The sequence below is a fragment of the Aptenodytes patagonicus genome, chromosome 4 (genome assembly GCF_965638725.1).
Source record: "Aptenodytes patagonicus chromosome 4, bAptPat1.pri.cur, whole genome shotgun sequence".
NCBI lineage: Eukaryota > Metazoa > Chordata > Aves > Sphenisciformes > Spheniscidae > Aptenodytes > Aptenodytes patagonicus.
In genome coordinates, this window is record NC_134952.1 from 41070795 (window position 1) to 41090758 (window position 19964).

The 19964-nt window shown below is 36.3% G+C and overlaps 1 protein-coding gene across 6 annotated transcripts in view; it reads right to left on the reverse strand.

The window, feature by feature from the left end:
* Window positions 1–19724, reverse strand: part of WDR17 (WD repeat domain 17) — a 63666-nt gene extending 43942 nt beyond the window's left edge. For 3 of the 6 annotated variants that reach the window (XM_076336491.1, XM_076336486.1, XM_076336485.1), the window contains exon 1: window positions 7635–7803. In XM_076336491.1, coding sequence (XP_076192606.1) covers window positions 7635–7745 — 111 coding nt within the window. In that variant the 5' untranslated portion in view covers window positions 7746–7803. Of the gene's footprint in view, window positions 1–3670; window positions 3730–7634; window positions 7804–16743; window positions 16824–19703 lie in introns of those variants that run through there. The other 3 variants (XM_076336488.1, XM_076336487.1, XM_076336489.1) reach the window with 3 other exon arrangements.
* Window positions 19725–19964: the final 240 nt, after the last annotated feature.

The window sequence follows — 19964 nt, forward strand, 5'->3', positions numbered from 1 at the left end:
CACTGAGTGCTTCAGCATGGGCTAAGGTAAGGTCCAGACATAAAAATTTACGCCTCCAACTATGTTATAGAATGTCTCGTTTAAGGACACGTTTATACTGGGGATAGATTAATGGACTGAGGGACATTATGTGGAAGAAAATTACATGGAATATAGAGGATGGGATCTTTAGGTCAAAGAGCTGAGACTGTAATCTTTAAAGACAAGGAGAGTTATATTCAATTTACCAAGCGTTAGGTACATTTTCAAGCCCCACAAAGGAAAGGGAATTAAAAAGAAAAAAAGGAGACTTCAAACGCAATCAAGTATTTTGAGGAAGCAACTGTTGATTAAGTGCAAGGGTTAGTTATGCAATGCATTGCTGTGTAACAGCTTTAGGAGAGATATGTTGTCTGCAGATCACTTTCCACCTACTTGATATCAACTGTATGGAGGGGGAAATATTTATCTGAATGACATTAGTGTTAAGGTGCATTTAGAAGAAGCTTTGTACAAGTATGGCAATAGTGACCGACAGGTTTCCTTGGGTACTACAGGTCAATATTGACAAAAAGCATATTATATAAATATTAACAAAATTTCATTTTACTGCATATATACAAGGGATGAAAATGAAATCGAATTATCATTTTATCTTCCATTTTTCTTATCTGCTTGGGGTATCTACTTAGCAGATAAATATTAATGAATAAATATAAGAAGCAATTTCCATGAGGTTCTAAGTCTCTCTCACTTTGGAAAGAGTGAAAGAAAAAAAAAATTAAGAAAGACTTATTTTGGGTGCTTCTTAGCAGAAGGTCAGGAACAGATTGAACCTTTGGGACTGACCATCTCAAAGATATCACTGAGTGTAGTTATAGAGCTTAAAGGTTCTGACTGAGTTCTAAATGCCTAAAGAAAATGAAACACCCATGTCTAACCTCTGAAAATTTTGGTAAAGGAGACTGTAAAACAATAGAACAGAAATATACAGAAAAACATTACAAGATACAGCTCTGCTGCAGACTAGTGCTTTGGCTATTAGACTTCCTTTCTGTCTCTGCCAACAATTCTTTTGACTTCTGCAGCAAATAAATTATAGATTCTAGAGAGAACAGTTCTATAAATCGCATCACCTTGCAGTTCATTTGGAATCCATCTCATGTTATAAATGACATGAGTCCCACAGAAAGAAATGTATCTTATTATCTAAAGAATCATCATCATCACCACCACCACAAAGTGACAAAAAATAGAGTCCAAATTTCTGATTTTGCCATTTAGTGTTTTTTTACTGTTTAGTAAAATTACAAATTCCAGAGAACCCTTCTGTGCAATTGAAGTATCAATCACATATATTCAGAAATATTTGGATTTGGGGCATTCAGAACTGCACCACAGACTTTTCCCAGTCACAATGAAAAAATAACTGGCACCATTAAGAACCACTTTTTCTGAAATTAAAGTCATCCAGTTGATTACATAAAAATTTATTGAAATGCAGAATAATACTGGAAAACAGAACTCTTGGTTTCCGCTCTTGATTCCAGGGAAAATGATGGTTAAAACACTAGGTATGTCAGCAAACAGATAAGGAACATTAAAAAAGGCATGGTGAAGTAGAAGAGAATTAGATGTACGATATTGGATTATCATAGGTTTAGTTTGTAGGTTTACTGCATCTAAGATGGATTAAAAGTTAACAACTTTTAGACACTAAGAGCGCACAAATATTTATTTCGTAGTTATAACAGATTTGTCTCATTTTGTACAGTTCCTCTTTTTTACCTTCTCATGTGGGAGCTAAGAGGTTCCTGATTTGATGAAGTTTAATCTGTAAGAAAATATTATCTTAAATCTTGTTTAAATTGTGGTTTGATTACAAGTAAAATTGATTGTAAAGTTAAGATCTCTTACAGATGCTAAAACAGAATTCCACAAATGTTTCTTTCAGAGTAACAAAAGATTTGTCTTGGAGGATTCTGCAGTAATCTGTATAAAAAAAAGTTCCTGTTAATATATTCAGTAGATCTTCCTTTTTGCCTTGGTATGAGAGAGGGAAGTTATTCCTGACTACATGAAATCTCATCTATAGGAAAATCCTATTCTAAGTGGCTGAGAATAAGGAGGATTCCATGCCTAAGTGCTGCAATCTACAACAAAAAGAAAAAGGTCCTCTACACTGGATTTACAATTACCATGATCACACAAAACAGATTAGCACTCTGGGTTTGGAGATAGCTCCACTACTAATGCTACTATTTCCATGTTTTCCATGCAGCTGATTAACAATGAAGATGCTTTTATGCATTTTTTTCATGTCATCAGGACACCTGCATAGTTTAGGGTATTGCAATGGTTTCCAAACACATACATCACTTGATTAGAATTCAGGCTAGATTAATCATGACCAAAAATCATTGTCATCAAATGGTTCTAAAATTATTTCAGCCTAGTTCTAAATGTATGTCTGTAAGCATTACTGGATATGTCATACTGAGTACTGTATTTGAAATAGAAGAACACATTTGTCTTCTCTTTGTTCTACATTTACATTCAAGACAAAAGGTAACTTTAATATGTTTTTTTAAGAAATCCACCAATAGAAGCCTCATTCACAAGTTTTAAATTAAACCAACCATTTTTTTGATAATGTACTATTTTTCTTGAAGTCTGATATTCAAAAGAAAATGTCTCCTAAATCAGATCAACATTTAGATGAAAAATGCTGCTTTGTGATATATCATTATTTCACTGAGTTAATAATTCATGCTTAAGAAGTATTATTAAACTTTGATTCTTCATATAGATTTTTCCTACTTAAGTATATGTAAAAAAATTCGTATGTAAAATATTCTGAAGCGTATTATAGAAAGGAATTTGCACTTTATTTACTAATATTTGCTGTTTTAAACTTGTTAATATTTCCTACTCCTTGTAATGAGTTATATACTGTTTTACAAAGAATTAAGAAGCACTTGCTTTGAAATTCAGTACAATAGTATCTAGAAGAAGAAATTACAATTGTGTGGCATACTGACTGTTATTCTCTTGTAAGTACCATGCATCAAAGCAGTTTCCTGAAGATCTTTTCAGACATTATAGATTTCTGTTGAACATACTTCTAGTACAAGGGAAAAAGCAGCATTCATCAGAACAGCCTGAGTAAAATGACAGAAAACTAGAAATGCAATATAACTGCATAAAGAGATATATATGTATGATTTCACACATGTTGCATTTTTATACAATGGACATTTTTCATACGTTGTTTAAAAAAGCATTTCATTTCAAAATAAGGGCTGTATAAGTAATTATATTGGACTCTTAAGTATACACAGAAGAAAATTGTGTATGTAGAAAATGTATACCACAGTGGGAAGCTACCAAAGGATGGCCACAGTTTCCAAGGAGATGAAGGGAAGAGGGAGGACAACAAAAACCTTCTTTTCAATTGGAATGAACAGCAACATTCTAAGTTGTTCCTTGTTGCTAAATATAGAAAAAAACACATTAAACTGAAATTCTCTGTACCATAGAGTTAGTGTTATTTAAAAATAACAACTGAATGGACTAGATACGTAGACATGGGTATATATCAATAACAAAGATAAATGCCTAATAATCCCTACCTTAGCAAAGGTATCATTTTTTGTAAACCACTTAAGAATTTCCATGTTTATTCCAATACCTTGCTGCTTCCAAAAATGCAAAATCTTGCTCTGGTTGTAGAATGAAATCACTTTACTTGACAGATGAAGGAGCTAAACCTTGATGTTCACAGAATAATGCAGTTACTAAAGGATGCAGGAGAAAAGACTGAGCATTATGTGACACCACACACACAAAACGGCAGTGTCAGTAGCCTGGCAACTGCAGCTCTTTAACAGGCACCATTTTAATTTTAACCTAACTCCTTTTTCTCTGCTTCAGCTACTCAGGGTATTTCATTGCTCGTTGTATTTCCCAATTGTACTACAACAACATTTACAGAATAATAACAGCTCTTTAATTCCATCACTTAGCACCCTTCAATTATCAAGAGATGTGCATGCATGTTATAAGTATTCATAAATCTATAACCATCAAGCACAAGCAATAACCTATGCTTATATTGCTAGCAATTGTGGTCTATATGGTGTATGACCTGTCCAAATGAGGACATATGCAATATGGCATGCACACAAAAGTGAATATACAGTATCCTTATATTAAACAATATGCTTCTGTATATATAAACTCCTAGTTTCTGAACAGCTATGTGTAGTAAAGTGCTAGTGTCCTCTGCTTCTGTTCATTCTATTGTCACTATCTTCCAATTAAGTTTGTACGTTTTCTTATGTGGAAAGCTTGCTGTCACTCCTGTATATTTGACATATAAAACTGTTATATCTCATCCAGACTACTGTCCCCAGGTACCAGTATTTTTGTCAATATGTCAGTGACAACGTAATAATTAAAGATCTTCTTTAATGATATAAAAGTGATGTCTCCTTAAAGACCCTGGGCATATTTACCCATGTTTGTGGAAAATCCATTGGAGATGAAAATGTGACCTGTGAACCATGGAGTTTCAAATTCATTACCATATCCAATGGGACCAGTCTGAAACACCAGATAATGGACAAAGAATTTATCTAGTAAAAACATGAAGGTCTTCAAACCTACCAAGAAATCTCTGCATGTCTGCAAGACACAGCAGAAACCAACTTCTTCCTGAGTGTGCCTGCCTCAATAGCACAGAGTCTCACGTAAGAACATAAGCATAATTAGTATTAGCCCTCTTCCAATGGGGCTAGAAAACACCAAGCACATTATAGCCATGTTAAGAAATTAAGTTCTGATTATTATGTCCAGACCCATGAAATAAAGGATAATTGGAAATATTCTGGTACATATGCAACTTAAAAGCCAATAGAAAAATTAAATTTACTAAGACTAAACAGATCAACGGAATTTCCAAAAACTTTAATGTTTCTGGAATGAGCATTTAAGAAGTTAGTACATTTTCTAAATTCTATTCTATGCTATCTATCCATTACACTAAAATGTATTTATATCTATTACTTTATGAATCTGGGGAATCTCAAAAGTAAAAGTAAGCACATCAGAAGATGGGAAGAAATCGTATACTATGAAAACTTTGACAATATGTATATTGTCAAAGATCAGCTGTCATGGATTTTGATAGATCCATAGGAAAAAAAGGCTAGAAATAAAGAAATAGATGGCAGTGTCATATTTCAGTTATAATTTCTTAAGAACCAGGTATCTCAGTATCATTTGAGCTACTCCCTTTAAACAAAAATTCTTCCTACTTTGCGTGAAGAACCACAAAATGCTAAAGAATTTTCAGTTCTTGATGTGGACAATCAAACTGCAGTTGCTAATGTAAGTCTCTAAATAGTCTTACTGAAACTGTACACACACTACTTCAAGCAACTGTTCTGGGCAAAAGATGAGCAAAGACTGATTACATTAATCATGACAGTCACAATGTAGAATAATGTAGAATAATCATGTAGGTTTATGCATATACTGCTCTAAACAAAAGCTAAGCCCTTCATACTTCCCAGCAGGATTTAACCTAGATAGTCTACTGCTTGTTAAAGTGTTAGGTTGGTTGCTAGTTTACCACTGAGCAGTATAGACAGTTTGCATGCTTCTCTGCAAAAATTAGAATTTTTTTTTCTACTTTTGTATACCATTCATGGCACACAGACAATCTGTGGCTCCTGGAGAAACAGAAGATTAACCAGAGACAAGAAGAGAATGCCTTGGACAAGGCTTTGAATTTCAGCAAGATTCTTCAAAAACACCAGAAGCCTCAGCTAGACTCTCGCAATCAGCATTTGCAGATGACATTTCCTAACTTACGATAACCTAACAAGAATTCAAAATGAGTGCATTCAGTTATCCAGATGCTGACTAGGAAAAGAACATTAATTATTATTTAAAAGATCATTTTAAATGAACAAGTGTTCTACTAGTGTTCACCAACATTTTAAACCTCCACAATAAACCCAGAGCCAAATCACTACTAGAATTGATTTAACCATAGTATCTTTGGCTTCACAAGGGAAGAAGTCCTAAAAATGTTGTGGATCTCTGGCTGAAGTTTGGAAAAAGTTTGGATTTGAAATCACAGCCTGAGACCGTATTTTACAGAAACAAACACTTGAAATTAAAAACATATATTAATCCAAGATAGATACCCTGCTTAGAAAACCTAAGGCCAACAATTTAACATTAAAAAAATCAACTTGGGATAAGTCTTACAAAAGAGTCGTTTTGACTGTCTTGACTACACTATTTGTACAGTTTAACTAAAATATCCTTTATTGTGCAACTTTAACAAGATAATCTAAAGAGCAATACTAGGGTTTGAAACAGAGCATGGAGAAATGCTGGTATTCCTAATAATACATCACTAGGAATGTTGAACTACGTACCTAATCAACCAAAGACATCATACATAGCAGTGGTAACAAACCCATAATCTATAGAGTATCGGATAGTCATATGGTACCAGAAATCTAGTTTTCAGATACTGTGCGTAATACAAAGAAATACATACAACCATGTCTGATCTCAGTATAAAGCATCTAAGACCCTTTGCACGAATTTTATTCTCATCTTCCAACCCAGAGCTACCACAATCACCAGAAGATTGCTTTTCTGCTGGAAAATTGCAAAGACAACACTTCTGATTTCAGATAAAGTTACTTCTTGACACATCCTGTGCCTGAATCCCTGATGAGCAGCTATTAAAAGATAACTCCACATCTGAAACATTCATATTATGAGTGACATGTAAAATGAGAACAGAGGAAAAGTATTAAAATCTGCTGGTTTTTAATACTTATGAGCATATAACTGGCATTACCAAGTAATACACAAGAATACAATTAAAGCAGCTGCTGGCCCTTATGTTTCAGTAGCATCTCCTGCATTCTGACTCAATAGCTGAGCATATACTATCAAAACGAGAACTAGAAATTACAGAAATACATGGTTACATAAAAGAGCTTGATACAGTGAAAGAAATGTGACTTATATTCACTTTCCACCATAAATCTATGAAAGCAGCAGTAGATCAAGCTTGCCCAAGGCATGCAGTTAATAAACATTAAAAGAAATCCAAGATATCCTGCAAATGTTGCTATAGTAATGACAACTCCTCCTTGGAAAACTGTTAATAAAAATATACAGGTATCCAAAGTACAAACTGGAAATGACCCTAGGTGAATTTAATATCTTCCAAATATTTTTGTTCTACTCAATTACTGCTTGTAGTTATTTTACTCCATGCACAGTATATTAATTCCTCCTAATACAAAAAAAATTAAATGCTTGATTTCTATCTCATTACATATTAAAGAATTACTACTCATTAAATTATGCAACCTAAAAAATGCAAGTAGGTGGCCACCAAACTTCCAATATCATTTATCCAGCTAGCAACATTAATTTTCAAAAAACTCATTTTAGATGTGCTTATCTATGATTCAAGATCTCATTAAAACTACTAAAAATCCCTTCTCAGTACCACTATGGGAATATTACTTTTGGTACTAGTAATATAATAAACAGCAGCTTAAAGAAGAAAAATATAAGGAAGTAAAAGAGAAAATGTTAATTTAAACAATTCTTACTCGTTGTTGTCCTTCATACCAATCATCTTCATCAAACCAGTGGGAAATATAAGTCATCCAAGCCATGATAGAAGGCACAGTTGAAATAAAAAATACAGAACCTGAACACATGTAAGTACGAGTCCTGTGCTAAAATTTACTCAAAACTACAAGCTACCCAAAAATCAGATCTGAACTCTGTGATATGATTCTACATTAACAAGCTTTACATTCATAAATATATAATCTGAAATACTTTTAGCAGAAATTTAAATGCTATATGTATTGGATTCTGAACTGGAAAACAGAAATCAACACTAAAACAATTACTAGATTATATATTCCAGTATTTTAAATTAAAGCAGGTTAGTGCTTCTGAGCTCTGAAAATGAGGTGCTGTTTGAGTCATTCTCATTCGTCTCCTAAAAAATTATTTTCTCTCTTTTCAAATGTATTGTCTGTAAGAAATGTGGTTCAGTGCACAAAAGCTTGTATTGAAATGTAAAATACCTTCAGAATCATGGGAAGTGATATGTTTTCCTTATGTAGGGAGTGGTTTCAACTGGCATAGTAGGAGGGGCCACCACCATTATCACAAAGGCCGAACATCTTATGTTTAACAACATTTTTTTAAAAAGGGAAAAAAAGAGAAAAAAAGATCTGCATCTCCGTTGTTCACAGCCAGCAGAGCCTGAAGGGCTCAGCTACAGCCACCAGCACTGGCTGGGAAATTTAAGAAGCCTATTTTTCACTAATTCATCAGAATGCATCTGCTTCTTTTCTCTCCCTCGAGAGAGTTTCACATATCTGACTGTGTTTATTCCTTCTGCAGCTAATTATCCTTTTTTGGTATGCTCCCAATTTTCACATCAGATTTCACAGTGCATTATACATTGAAAACAAGAGGTAAAAAAGAGAGATAAAAGCTGTATTGCTCACACCACAATTCAGTACTGCAGCAGCACACTTCATCAGCTGTGCTGTTTAGGAGACATTATCATACAAATCTTCCTGACTGCATGGTTGCAGCAACTACCAAATCCACAACAGAGATTATGGAGAACTAAAAAACCCCAGTTTCTCAAGAAATCTAGAACCCAGACAACCTCTGCCTTTCTGTACTGGATCAATGAGCTGTTTCCCAAAATTGGTAACATAATTAATGCAAAAGCTAGACTGTGAAGCCAATTGTTCAATCAAGAAATAAACAAAGCAAAGTAGGAAAAGAACAGCTGGAAGTACCAGATATTAACCTGGACTTAGTGGTCAACATGACTTATCATTTCCAAAGAGCAATTAAGTGTTCATTACCAGTCCTACTCTAGCACACAGTTTCCATCAAGGCTATTGTATAAGCAAGCTACGTTCTCAGATACATAGCAGGGAAATAAAGAAAAGCAGTAATACTTTTGCTTTCCAACCTCTTACTCAGAAATTATGACACCCAAGGAAAAAAAAAAAAAACAAGCCACACACACAAAATAATAAAAATTTAAATCAAGACACCCACTATATTTATGGAAAGCAGCATTCCCAGATTAGCAGATTTTTTGTGGTTCTACAGTCCTCCAGATAAATGTATACATACACAAGAACATACAGAGGAACTTCCCACCGTACTGCTGAAATTTTTCAGATTACTTGCCCTTTCAGACTTCGGCTCAAACATACACAATGCAAAGTGCACAGAATTGCATGGTCTCATAAACTATATGGGAAACACAGAATTAATTCAGACACCTCTATTCATACGGCTGAAGAAAAGTCTGACCATATCCATTGTCTATGACTAAATGATAAAAATGTTACTGATGTACCACTCCTATGAACAAAAATTTTACAATTTGCTAAACAAATCATATCCACATTATTACTGCTTGTTACATCCCAAAATCATGGTTTCAAATAAATTAATACTAGCACATTTAGGAAAGCCTTTGCTTTCACGCTGCTCTGTCCCTTTATAAGGGCACATAGCATCATTCAGAATCTTGAGCAAAGCATTACATGTAGTTCAACAGTAACAAATTTCTTTCTGTTTTACACCAATAGCTGTCCCACAATGTATGTGAACTGAATTTTCTAGTCTCAATACCAACCTGTTAGAACGATGAGCCTCTCAAGAGAGACTAACACCGTGGTTCACATTTAGTTTCAGGATCATCAGGGAAGCACGGGCTAAATGAATATGGATACTCTATTATCCTTTCAGTAAACTGGTGATATCTTCAGCTCAAAGGTACAGACACAATTAAAATCTTCACAGGATAGCGGGTGGGAACTTAAACTGCTAAAAACAATCTGTTACAGTTACCTGTAAATAAAGTAAAAAGCTTTGTGCTAAATTATACTTGAAAAATAAAGACAAGAAAGACTAGCAGGTGCAAATGCATCATGGGTCCATTATATTTGTTTGCCTATTCCATCATTCATTTCCAACTACTGGAAAAACTATTTTACTATACGTATAATAATACTCCAGTGAAGGATGAATGAAACTCCGTGTATTAAATATTACAATAAAAATATGAAAAATCTCAAAGTATTCCATCCCTTAATTTTTTATAATTAAGGTTAATCTTATTAAATGTTTTATAAATAACTTAGTATGCACTTAACCTAAAGCCCAGTTGGTTCATCTAGTTAAGTGTTCTTTGTTCTCACTTTTAAGGACAACAAAATGTACTCTGATGTCAGAGTCAAAAAAATGAATTTTTGTTCAAACATTGCATGTTAATAAGGAATTTTAATAGATCAGACCAAAAGAGACATCTTTAAGGTGTCTACAGACGTACAATAGATTGCCCAATAAATGTATTTGCAATATTCCAGAGGGAATAAAAAGATAAAACAGATCGTTTCATGCAGAAACAATTGTTTAATTCTTGAGCTGACACGAGGAAATGGTATGAAGCTGCATCAGGGGAAGTTAAGGTTGGACATTAGGAAAAGGTTCTTCATTGAGAGGGTGGTTTGTCACTGGAACAGGCTCCCCAGGGTAGTGGTCACGGCACCAAGCCTGTCAGAGTTCAAGGAGCGTCTAGACAATGCTCTTGGTCATATGGTTTAGTTTTAGATAGTCCTGCGAGGAGCGGGGAGTTGGACTCAATGATCCTTATGGCTCCCTTCCAACTTGAGATATTCTATGATTCTATGATCAAGCCTATGCTGCAGACATTTCACAATTCTCCCTTTGGAACTAGGTACTCTCATTTCAGCAAGCGATAGAATCATTTTACACTTTTCAGAGTCAGGACTTAACTCCTAAGGGAACATTCTGGTAAAGTAACTACATTTTAGAAACTAAAGTTGTTATGCATATATAGTAACTAATACGTAAATATATGATACAACAAGAATAATATTATCAATGTATGTTACAAGTCAAAAAGGTCTATTACAATTTAGCACTCACAAACATTAACTTCTTGTCATTTGAGGTGGAAATTGCACCTCGAATGGGAGGGACTGGGGAGCTCGAGAGCGTACCAGCAGCTGCCTGGATGCCCAGCGAGCCAAGCCCGCCAGCAGAGGGCGGTATAAACGGCAGAGACACCGGCTCCCACAGCTGCGCCCTCGGAAACCGGGAGCTACAGGGATTCAAAGCAGCTTGCTGAGGCAGGAGGAGGAGTACAAACGAGGCAGATGAAGCAGACGGATGGAGTACAGGAGGTAGCGCTGCTCATATAAGGCATTTCCACTTACATGTACAAGGAACTCCTACGAGGGTTGTAATGCATGTAGCCAGCACAATTCTAGGATCTGCTATCACAAGCAGCTATGTGCCACTGTAGAATATAGTGACTGAGCAAAAAACTTTTGGAATCCTTCACGTAAGGTGTTGATACTGGGGAAAAAAGGTCTATACTTTATGCTAAACATTTAATTTTTTTTTTCCAGCGTTACCAGTTGGTAACATGGGGAAGTGATCGTACCCCTGCACTCAGCACTGGTGAGGCTGCACCTCGAATACTGTGTTCAGTTTTGGGCCCCTCACTACAAGAAGGACGTTGAGGTGCTGGAGCGTGTCCAGAGAAGGACAACGAGGCTGGTGAGGGGTCTGGAGAACAAGTCTTATGAGGAGCGGCTGAGGGAACTGGGACTGTTTAGCCTGGAGAAAAGGAGGCTGAGGGGAGACCTCATCGCTCTCTACAACTACCTGAAAGGAGGTTGTAGCGAGGTGGGTGTCGGTCTCTTCTCCCAAGTAACTAGCGACAGGACAAGAGGAAACGGCCTCAAGTTGCGCCAGGGGAGGTTTAGATTGGACGTGAGGAAAAATTTCTTTACTGAAAGAGTGGTTAAACATTGGCACAGGCTGCCCAGGGAAGTGGTTGAGTCCCCATCCCTGGAGGTATTTAAAAGACGTGTAGATGAGGTGCTTAGGGACATGGTTTAGCGGGCATGGTGGTGTTGGGTTGATGGTTGGACTCGATGATCTTAGAGGTCCTTTCCAACCTTAATGATTCTATGATTCTATGTATAGTCTCAGAAATATTGAGATTGTAGAGTAAATTTCTTCTCAAGTTTATGAGCATCATCTGTCAAGGATAACAGAAATTGTATATATTCACAGAACTACTGTCTGAAGAACACTGTCCGAAGTGATAATGGATCAATCCAGCCACCAATACAAGGTTCTTTAATCCTTATTTGGATTCCCAAACCAAATTTTTCTCAAAAAAGTTGAATATTGAACAGTTCAATGTGATTTCAGGATCAGAATCGTCTTCTAGCTTCAAGTAGGAGAAGATTTAATTCCAAGTGAAGACTTACTTTACTGATGATGACAACCTTCGATTACCTTAAGCGTGGACATTAGGCAGGACAGAAAGCCCATATACTATGAAATTTCCTCTAAGATACAATCCAGCAGGAGTAAGATAGTAATTGGGTTTTGCCAACTGCTTTTAATGACTCTACCTTATATGATAATAAGGAAGGATGTGCAATCTGAGAATAGTGACAGTGGAGGTTAGTACCTCCAGTACCGCAAATAAAACAGCTGAATACTTGGCCCCAAAGTTTGATTGGCTGGGCATAAACACAAAAAAACCCTAAAACAGTCAGAAGGATAAAATGGAAGTGATGTTGTAAACTGTGATGCTTTAGGATAAGAACATTACAATGTGTGGTTAAAGATTAGCACTACAAAGGTCAAGAATTACAAAAAAACAAACAAAATAATCAAGGTTTATCTTCTATTTGTATTTGATATGAAAGCTGATCTTTCTTCTGGACACTTCAGAGCAGATATTTTTATATTATGAGAGTAAGCTACTACCTTGCTCTCTACAAAGATATGACCTTAAAAAAAATCTGAAAGGAGATGCTGAAGAGTATAGTGGCCTCAATCTCTACACACTAAAACATATTCCTACATACAACATACATATATAGTTTACCTAGAAAACAAAGGATAAAAGATTACATTTGAAAATAATGATCTAAATGCCATTGGAATGAGCAAGCTGATACTATTCTCCCATGTTATCTGGCAATATCTGAAGTCAGCAATACTTTTCAGTTATGAAGAAGTATCTTCAAGAACAGAAGAGAGGTAAGAAACCTCTCTATCTTGATCTTCCACTTTTGCCACCAAATTTGCTATTAATCTGTAGTTGATATACTGTGCCAAATCAACCATGCACTTATTTTTTCCAAATACATTTCTAACCACTGTTTATGTTTCTGCTTAAGTCTGATATAGAGAAATATTTAGACATTTGCCTGTATAATTTCTTTAAAAAGTCAGATTTGGTATATTCTTGCCATAAATCAGTAGCATTAAATATGTTTCAAAATTAAGAATTATTTTCAATTAATTGACTATATTTACACCTCAGAAATTGGTATTTTAGTAAGCTTGTCTCCAGATTCACTGTACCCAATTTATGACAAAATTAATTCCTTGTCAACCCATGTAGACATTATTTCATAGTATGTCCCATCCTAGCACTAAAAATTATCTACCGAATGACTATATACTAAAGATTAACATGCTACAACTTTGCATTTTCTCTTTTGACACATTTTGAAGCCACGAAATTCATTACAGGAATTAATGTCTTTGTAACAAAAAACACACAACAAAAAACCCCAAGTACAAAATACTTTAAAAAAATCCTTAAATTACAAGAGTATAAAAATTCATTATTTTCATAATTTGTATAGCATTATGTAAATTCATTACATCAATATCTATAGTAAAGAAATCAGTTAAAAAGCCTCACATTTTATTAATTAGTGCTTTACTAACCTTTACATTGAGAATATGAAGCATGTAATGATCCTAAATATCCTAAAATACAATGTTTACAGTAAGGCTGTGCAATAAGCAATCATATGATAATGACACAGCAAACCTATGTCTCAGTGATCTTATGTCATATGAGGTCAGTTAAGAATTTTATTTCCCTACCCCTCCCAAGCTACTAATGGTACAAACATAAGCAGGGCTCTAAATGGTTGTCCTTTTTATTTTCCCCTCATTTGCTCTTTCCCAACAAGCTGTATGGATTTATCAGGACAAGACGACATACAGGATAGCCAGGCAACCTTACAGTGATTAAAATAAGCTGTTAGTAACAGACGTGCAACACCATCATCATCACCAGATCTGCACCAGGATGAGACTTTAGAACAACCTTCCCACAAGAGTTCAAGGACAAAAACATAGCTACTTTTAAGATTGAGCTTTATCAGTTTATGGAGGAGATTAGGCTCTAGCTGCCAACAATAGCAGTGGATTGGACTTGATCACATATCTTCCTAAGGTTGTTCCATAATTGGATCTTGAAAAATAAATTCAATGAAACTTTACAGTCTTTTTTTTTTCTTTTTAAGAAAATAACTTTAACATCTCTTCAGAAAAAAATATAAATGAGTATGTTTATATATACAGTACCACTGCTACTATGGCTTAGGAGATGCTTCCATTCAGATTCAGTGAAGAATACATATAACATTTAAGAAAAGGGAAAGTTAAGTATCCCTTTGATTTTCAAATTCCTTGGTCAAAAAAGACAAAAAGGGCACACTACATATGTATGGAGAAAAATTATAACCTTATTCATAAAGCTATGTCTATACTGAAATGCTTGTCTCAGTTTCATCATCACTACACGTATAAAATTTGGATGTACTCAAAGCTGAAGTGCCCCAGTTTCTGTAAAAAAAAAAAAAAGAAAACATTGTTCAGTCTGTCAGCAAACAGTTAATATGGCAAGAAAGATGTTGCATGTATTTTTTGTATGATGCTCATAGGATTTATCTACGTCTAGCTAGATTGTATGTCATTCCATTCTAACATGTTCTTCAGAAACATGTTAGATTATAATAAATTTAGATTATAATAGTGCAAATCCCTGTCTGGAATGATAATGAACACATTTTAAAGTAAACATTTTAATACTGATCATTTTTTAAACTGTATTTTGCCAATTTGGATTTTAAGATAATAGTACTTGTTATTTAATTTATATTTAAGTACATTTCTATGGCAGATATAAGAAATAAGAAAAATACTTCCTCAGTATATTTAACTCAACATACCAAGAACTTTCCTTAGCAGAAAAAATTTCAGCATCTGAAGCAAACAAGCCCACAGAAAACATAACTTGTAAGTAGGAAAAAAAAAAAACAAAACCAAACCAAAAACCCAAGAAAAAGAAGAAATAATTCTCTCTAGCTGTGAAGCTCAAGGCAATATTTAAAATCCCTCAGATCTTGGTCATTTCCCTGTGCTATTCATCATCTGTATGTATTTGTTAATGGATTTGGTGAGCTAGGAGAGGTTGAATAGCCAAAGTCTGGATGACATCCAGCTGTATAGTGTCTCGTACAAACTGTACCCTCTCACACACCTGCTAATACTAATTTTCCAAATTTGGAAAACTAGCTAAAGCTGGACACAGGCAAGATTGAGTTGATTTTCAACTCTTGAAAAGTTTGTCTCCAAGATAATGTTCTAAAACACGGAGATTTTCTGCCCTAAGAATTTTTACAGAGCAGTCAATTTAACAGTTATGTTCAGACACTTCAGGGGCCACTTGTGCTCTAATAATCACAAAAGCAAAAAAAAAAACCCAAAACATACACCACAACCACCTCCGAAAAAAGAAACCTCTTTAACTGCAACAAGATTGCACTCTGTTCTCTGGAAATCTGAATGGGATACGACTACATGCATGTTCATAGCCAGCATGTTAAGTATAAAAACCGTGCTGTAGGTTAGTAACAATTACAGAGCTCTTCTCAACACTAACCTCACACTTGAAAGTGGAGGTCTTAATTTTTCTTTCCTGGCATTTAAACTTATGTATGAAATTGGTCTCCGGGATCTAACATATGCTCTTTCATTCCATCATTATCAGTCTCCCACTACAGGTATTTTCAGACAATAGGTAACAACTTGAAAAGGAAGTTAAGACAATGAAAATAATACCAATTAGTGCTCTTATACCTTGATTTGCCGAGGGGGGTGGGGGAATCAACTCTAGCATAAAAACTCCAAATGATTCTTCAACCAGATTGAAAAAGAGAATACAGACGGTCAAAACCAAAGAGATTAGGGTTCAGAGTATCAATAAACTAGGCAATTTACATCTCATTAAGAAAGAGGCTACTGAGTAAGAGGCAAAAGCAGGTTGTCTAATGGCACAAGTAAATGCAAACAATTGTATTTAAGACAGAAACAAAATAGGAGATCTCAAAACACATAAATTGAAGGGATGGGATAAACCCTATCCCCCAAAAAAACCTGCAAGTAGAGATGATGGGTTTCAAGAAACCATGAAATTGAGTAAAAACTACACAACTATAGTACAACAAAAGGAGAGAGAGGAAAAAACCCTTACAAAATCAGTCAAACATTGGATGTGATAAACCATGGGAAAAGTATGAGCCATTAATGGAACATGGGCATGAGAAGAAGAGATGTACAATGTGTTAGGAAAGCTATTTTCAACACAGAAGGAAGCTTAACACCATTATACCAGGCACTCATGCACTACATCTGGTTAGCATATTCAAGAGAGATGGATTTAAACATTTTTAGATACAGTGTTTTAAAAAATGGTGGAAGGAGGTGGTAATTACCAGAAATATAAAAGTGTTATTTAAATCAAGATACCTTACAGGCTAAACAGCTGGGTTCAAATTGGCCACACAGGCTGGAAAGTAGGTAAAGGTTCCCGTACCTGAACCGAATTTCTTGTCAGTAGAAGCATTAAGAAAAAAAAAAAATCATTAAGTAGAGAAAAGGCAGTATTAACTTCACCAATATAAGACCTATAATATACATCCCAAGAAAAAAAAAGATGACATTAATACTTTTCCACTCCAACAACTGCTTCCGAAAGCTGGGGATCCCCCAGCATTAAATAGTAAATTAGACACTGGACACTGAATAGAAAGATTCATCACTGATGAAGATTTTAGAAATTACTAGTTACCAACTTGTCTGCTTACACACAGCTTCCCACATAAAACTGAACAAAATAGCCCAAGTGAAAAATCTAAGGAGGAGCCTTAGGAGAGATGACGGTGCAGTCAAGATCATCACCACAAATGAAAACACCACCAAATGACAGAAAGAACTGGACGAGACGAGTTCCCACACTTCATGACAAGACTGCCTTGAGAGCTAGTATATGATATGGTTAACAACATTAAAAAAAGTCAGGAAAACTGTACAAGCCTTTACTTGCTAATCTAGTGAATCCCACACATAGCAGCAAAACCAAGTTCTCCAACCTGTGCTAGAACAGGATAAGGAATAAATGGCCCCAATGGATTCAGCCAAGGTGTACTTATCATAAGACTTAAATGGGGAAAAGAATACCGCACAAAGCTTCCGTCCTTCTCCAGTGCCCAGAGTACAGTTCTGCTGCTACCATAAATAATTGCTAGCCTGTACGACACTGTCACTGAATTGCCTATACCCTACAGGTGAATCCTCAGTTCTCATAGCCAGTTGCTATAATTCAAATGTTATATTGCTATTTACTTCTCTTCTTGTGCTGCGTATCTTTTGCCTTATATAACAAAATATGCAAGTTACATGACATCTTCACCAGGATTTGCTGAAGTAACTCTTATTGGCCACATCAACTCTGACTCACAGACCGCAGGAAGAGGAAATATTGCTTTCCCTAAGTTACCATCTCCTATTACCACTGTTAGAAATAAAATACTGGCCCACTGAGTTAAATGGAACATTAGTCAAACTCAGTGAGGACTTTCTTATGTTGTTCTTGCTATGTGGAAATTTTCCTCATAGCAGATGACCAAATTGCAAGTTTATAATTGTGTTATGGGTCCTTTAAATAGCCAGAGCTACTCAATGAGTCCAAAATTTGGTGTAATAGAATGCACAGAATGGCACTTCTGTTGAAACAGAGATGGAAGAAGACAGTAAATATCTTGTCAGGGAGAATAATTAATAAGTTACCATACCAAAAAAAATAAATCAGTAAGTAAAACAATACTCCCAAGATATTTTAAAATAATTTTTACATTTTCTGTATTACTCCATACATACTCCATATTACCTTTGCAAGTTCGTTAGATCACCATGTCTCCATATGGGTTACAACAATTAGCCAAAGATGACTACAGTCTTAACTGAAGCTTTTGAACAGTTCCAATATGCAAAACAAATAATGATAACACAAAGTTAGCTTGACTGATTCATGCAAGGCACTTGTTCTCTAACAGAAACCTTAAAATACACCAGTAACCTATACAGTTGTGCCTTTAATCAGGAAAGAATTTATTTGCAAATGGCACAACCTAAGTGAATTTCCCCTATTTTAGGACTGTAAAAAATTAGTAAGTGCAAAGGTTAGCAACTTGAACTTAAATTTAAAACAATGGGAAATATGCCTTACCATGAATAACTTCAGCAAAATAATACTTTACTAAAGTTTGAAGAACATCCCATTGTTTACTATGTGTTTATTACCTGAATTCTTCCCCCTAAATGCTCTTATGAATAGAAGTAAACTGCATAATGTCATGACAAATTTTTAAGTGAGGCATAAAACCAGACAGCTCTACACTCCTAACATAGAAGAGACCTAAACTCTAGAATTAGTTAGAAAGAAGACACAACGGACTCCCTAACTTATGATGTTTTTGAAAGACTGAGTGCATGGCCATCATGAAGGTATTCTTGAAACAACTAGTTTGGGGGCTTGAAACGGAAATTTCCAAGTATTTATGTTCTATGCCATGCAGAGATTAAGCCAATTATTAAGAACACTATGGTCTTTACTGATTTTAAAATCCAGGATTATGATCTTTAGTACAGCATTTCAAGTAATTAAAGATTTCACTCAGACTTTGATTTCATGCCTGCCATTTTCAAGCCTTCCAAAATAGTTTCTCAAATTGTCGCATGACCATTTGTATGTAAAACAACATCTCTTAAGATATCAGAGGAATTTCTTTAACAGAAAAAACTTTAAATACTTATTTCTTCATTTGCAGAGTCTGCTGTCTTAAATTTGTTTTCATAAGCTTTGTTTGCTTAGCCTGTAGTTTGCTTTTGTACTTGAATATTTTTTTTTAATTCTCTAAGCTTGTTTTTGCTCGCCCCTCCACACTTGTCCCAGCTGGGAAAAGCATTTGACGTATAAACAAGCCCAAAGCTCTCCCTCCCTACGGAGAGCAAGCATTTTCCACGCAGTTTGCTTCTTCTAAAGATTGCTGCCTCCACGTTTACTCGATTTTAAGTTTATGTTTCCACACAAGCACGTCTGTACAGAGATACGCATACAGTAGAAAGGTCCCAAAACCAATGCAAAAACCCAATAATACCGTCAGCCCGCTCCTGGATACTTCAGACAACCGCCCAAAGCCCCGAACGCTCTCCAGGGCCGCTCCGTCCCCAGGCCGCAGGTGGGCGAAGGGCGGCGCGGCGCGGCCCGGCCGAGCCCCACAGAACCGCCGCTCGCGGAACAACCGGGCCCGCACCGCGCTCAACCGCCCGAGCCGGGCGGGGCGAGAAACGCCGTGCCGCACACCTCCTTCCCTGCCCAGCTGCCGAGCTCGGGGCCCTGCTCCCCGGTGGCGGCCGCCAGCCCTCACCTGCCTGCCCGCAGCGCCGACAGCGCGTCCGCCGCTGCCGCCGCGCTGGGGGAAACCAACCCCGTCTCCCGGGCAACCTGGCGGGCCCGCCCCCGCCGCGCCCCGTCACTGGAGGGAGACGCCGGCCGCCAGCGGGCGGAAGCGGGGGCCGCGTTACTTAGCAACGGGGCGGCCGGCGCGGACCCTTCCTGAGAGCCCCGGGCGGGCGGGGGTTGCACTGCGGCCCCCTGAGGAGCTGCGGCTCGGGAAGACCCCAGCGGC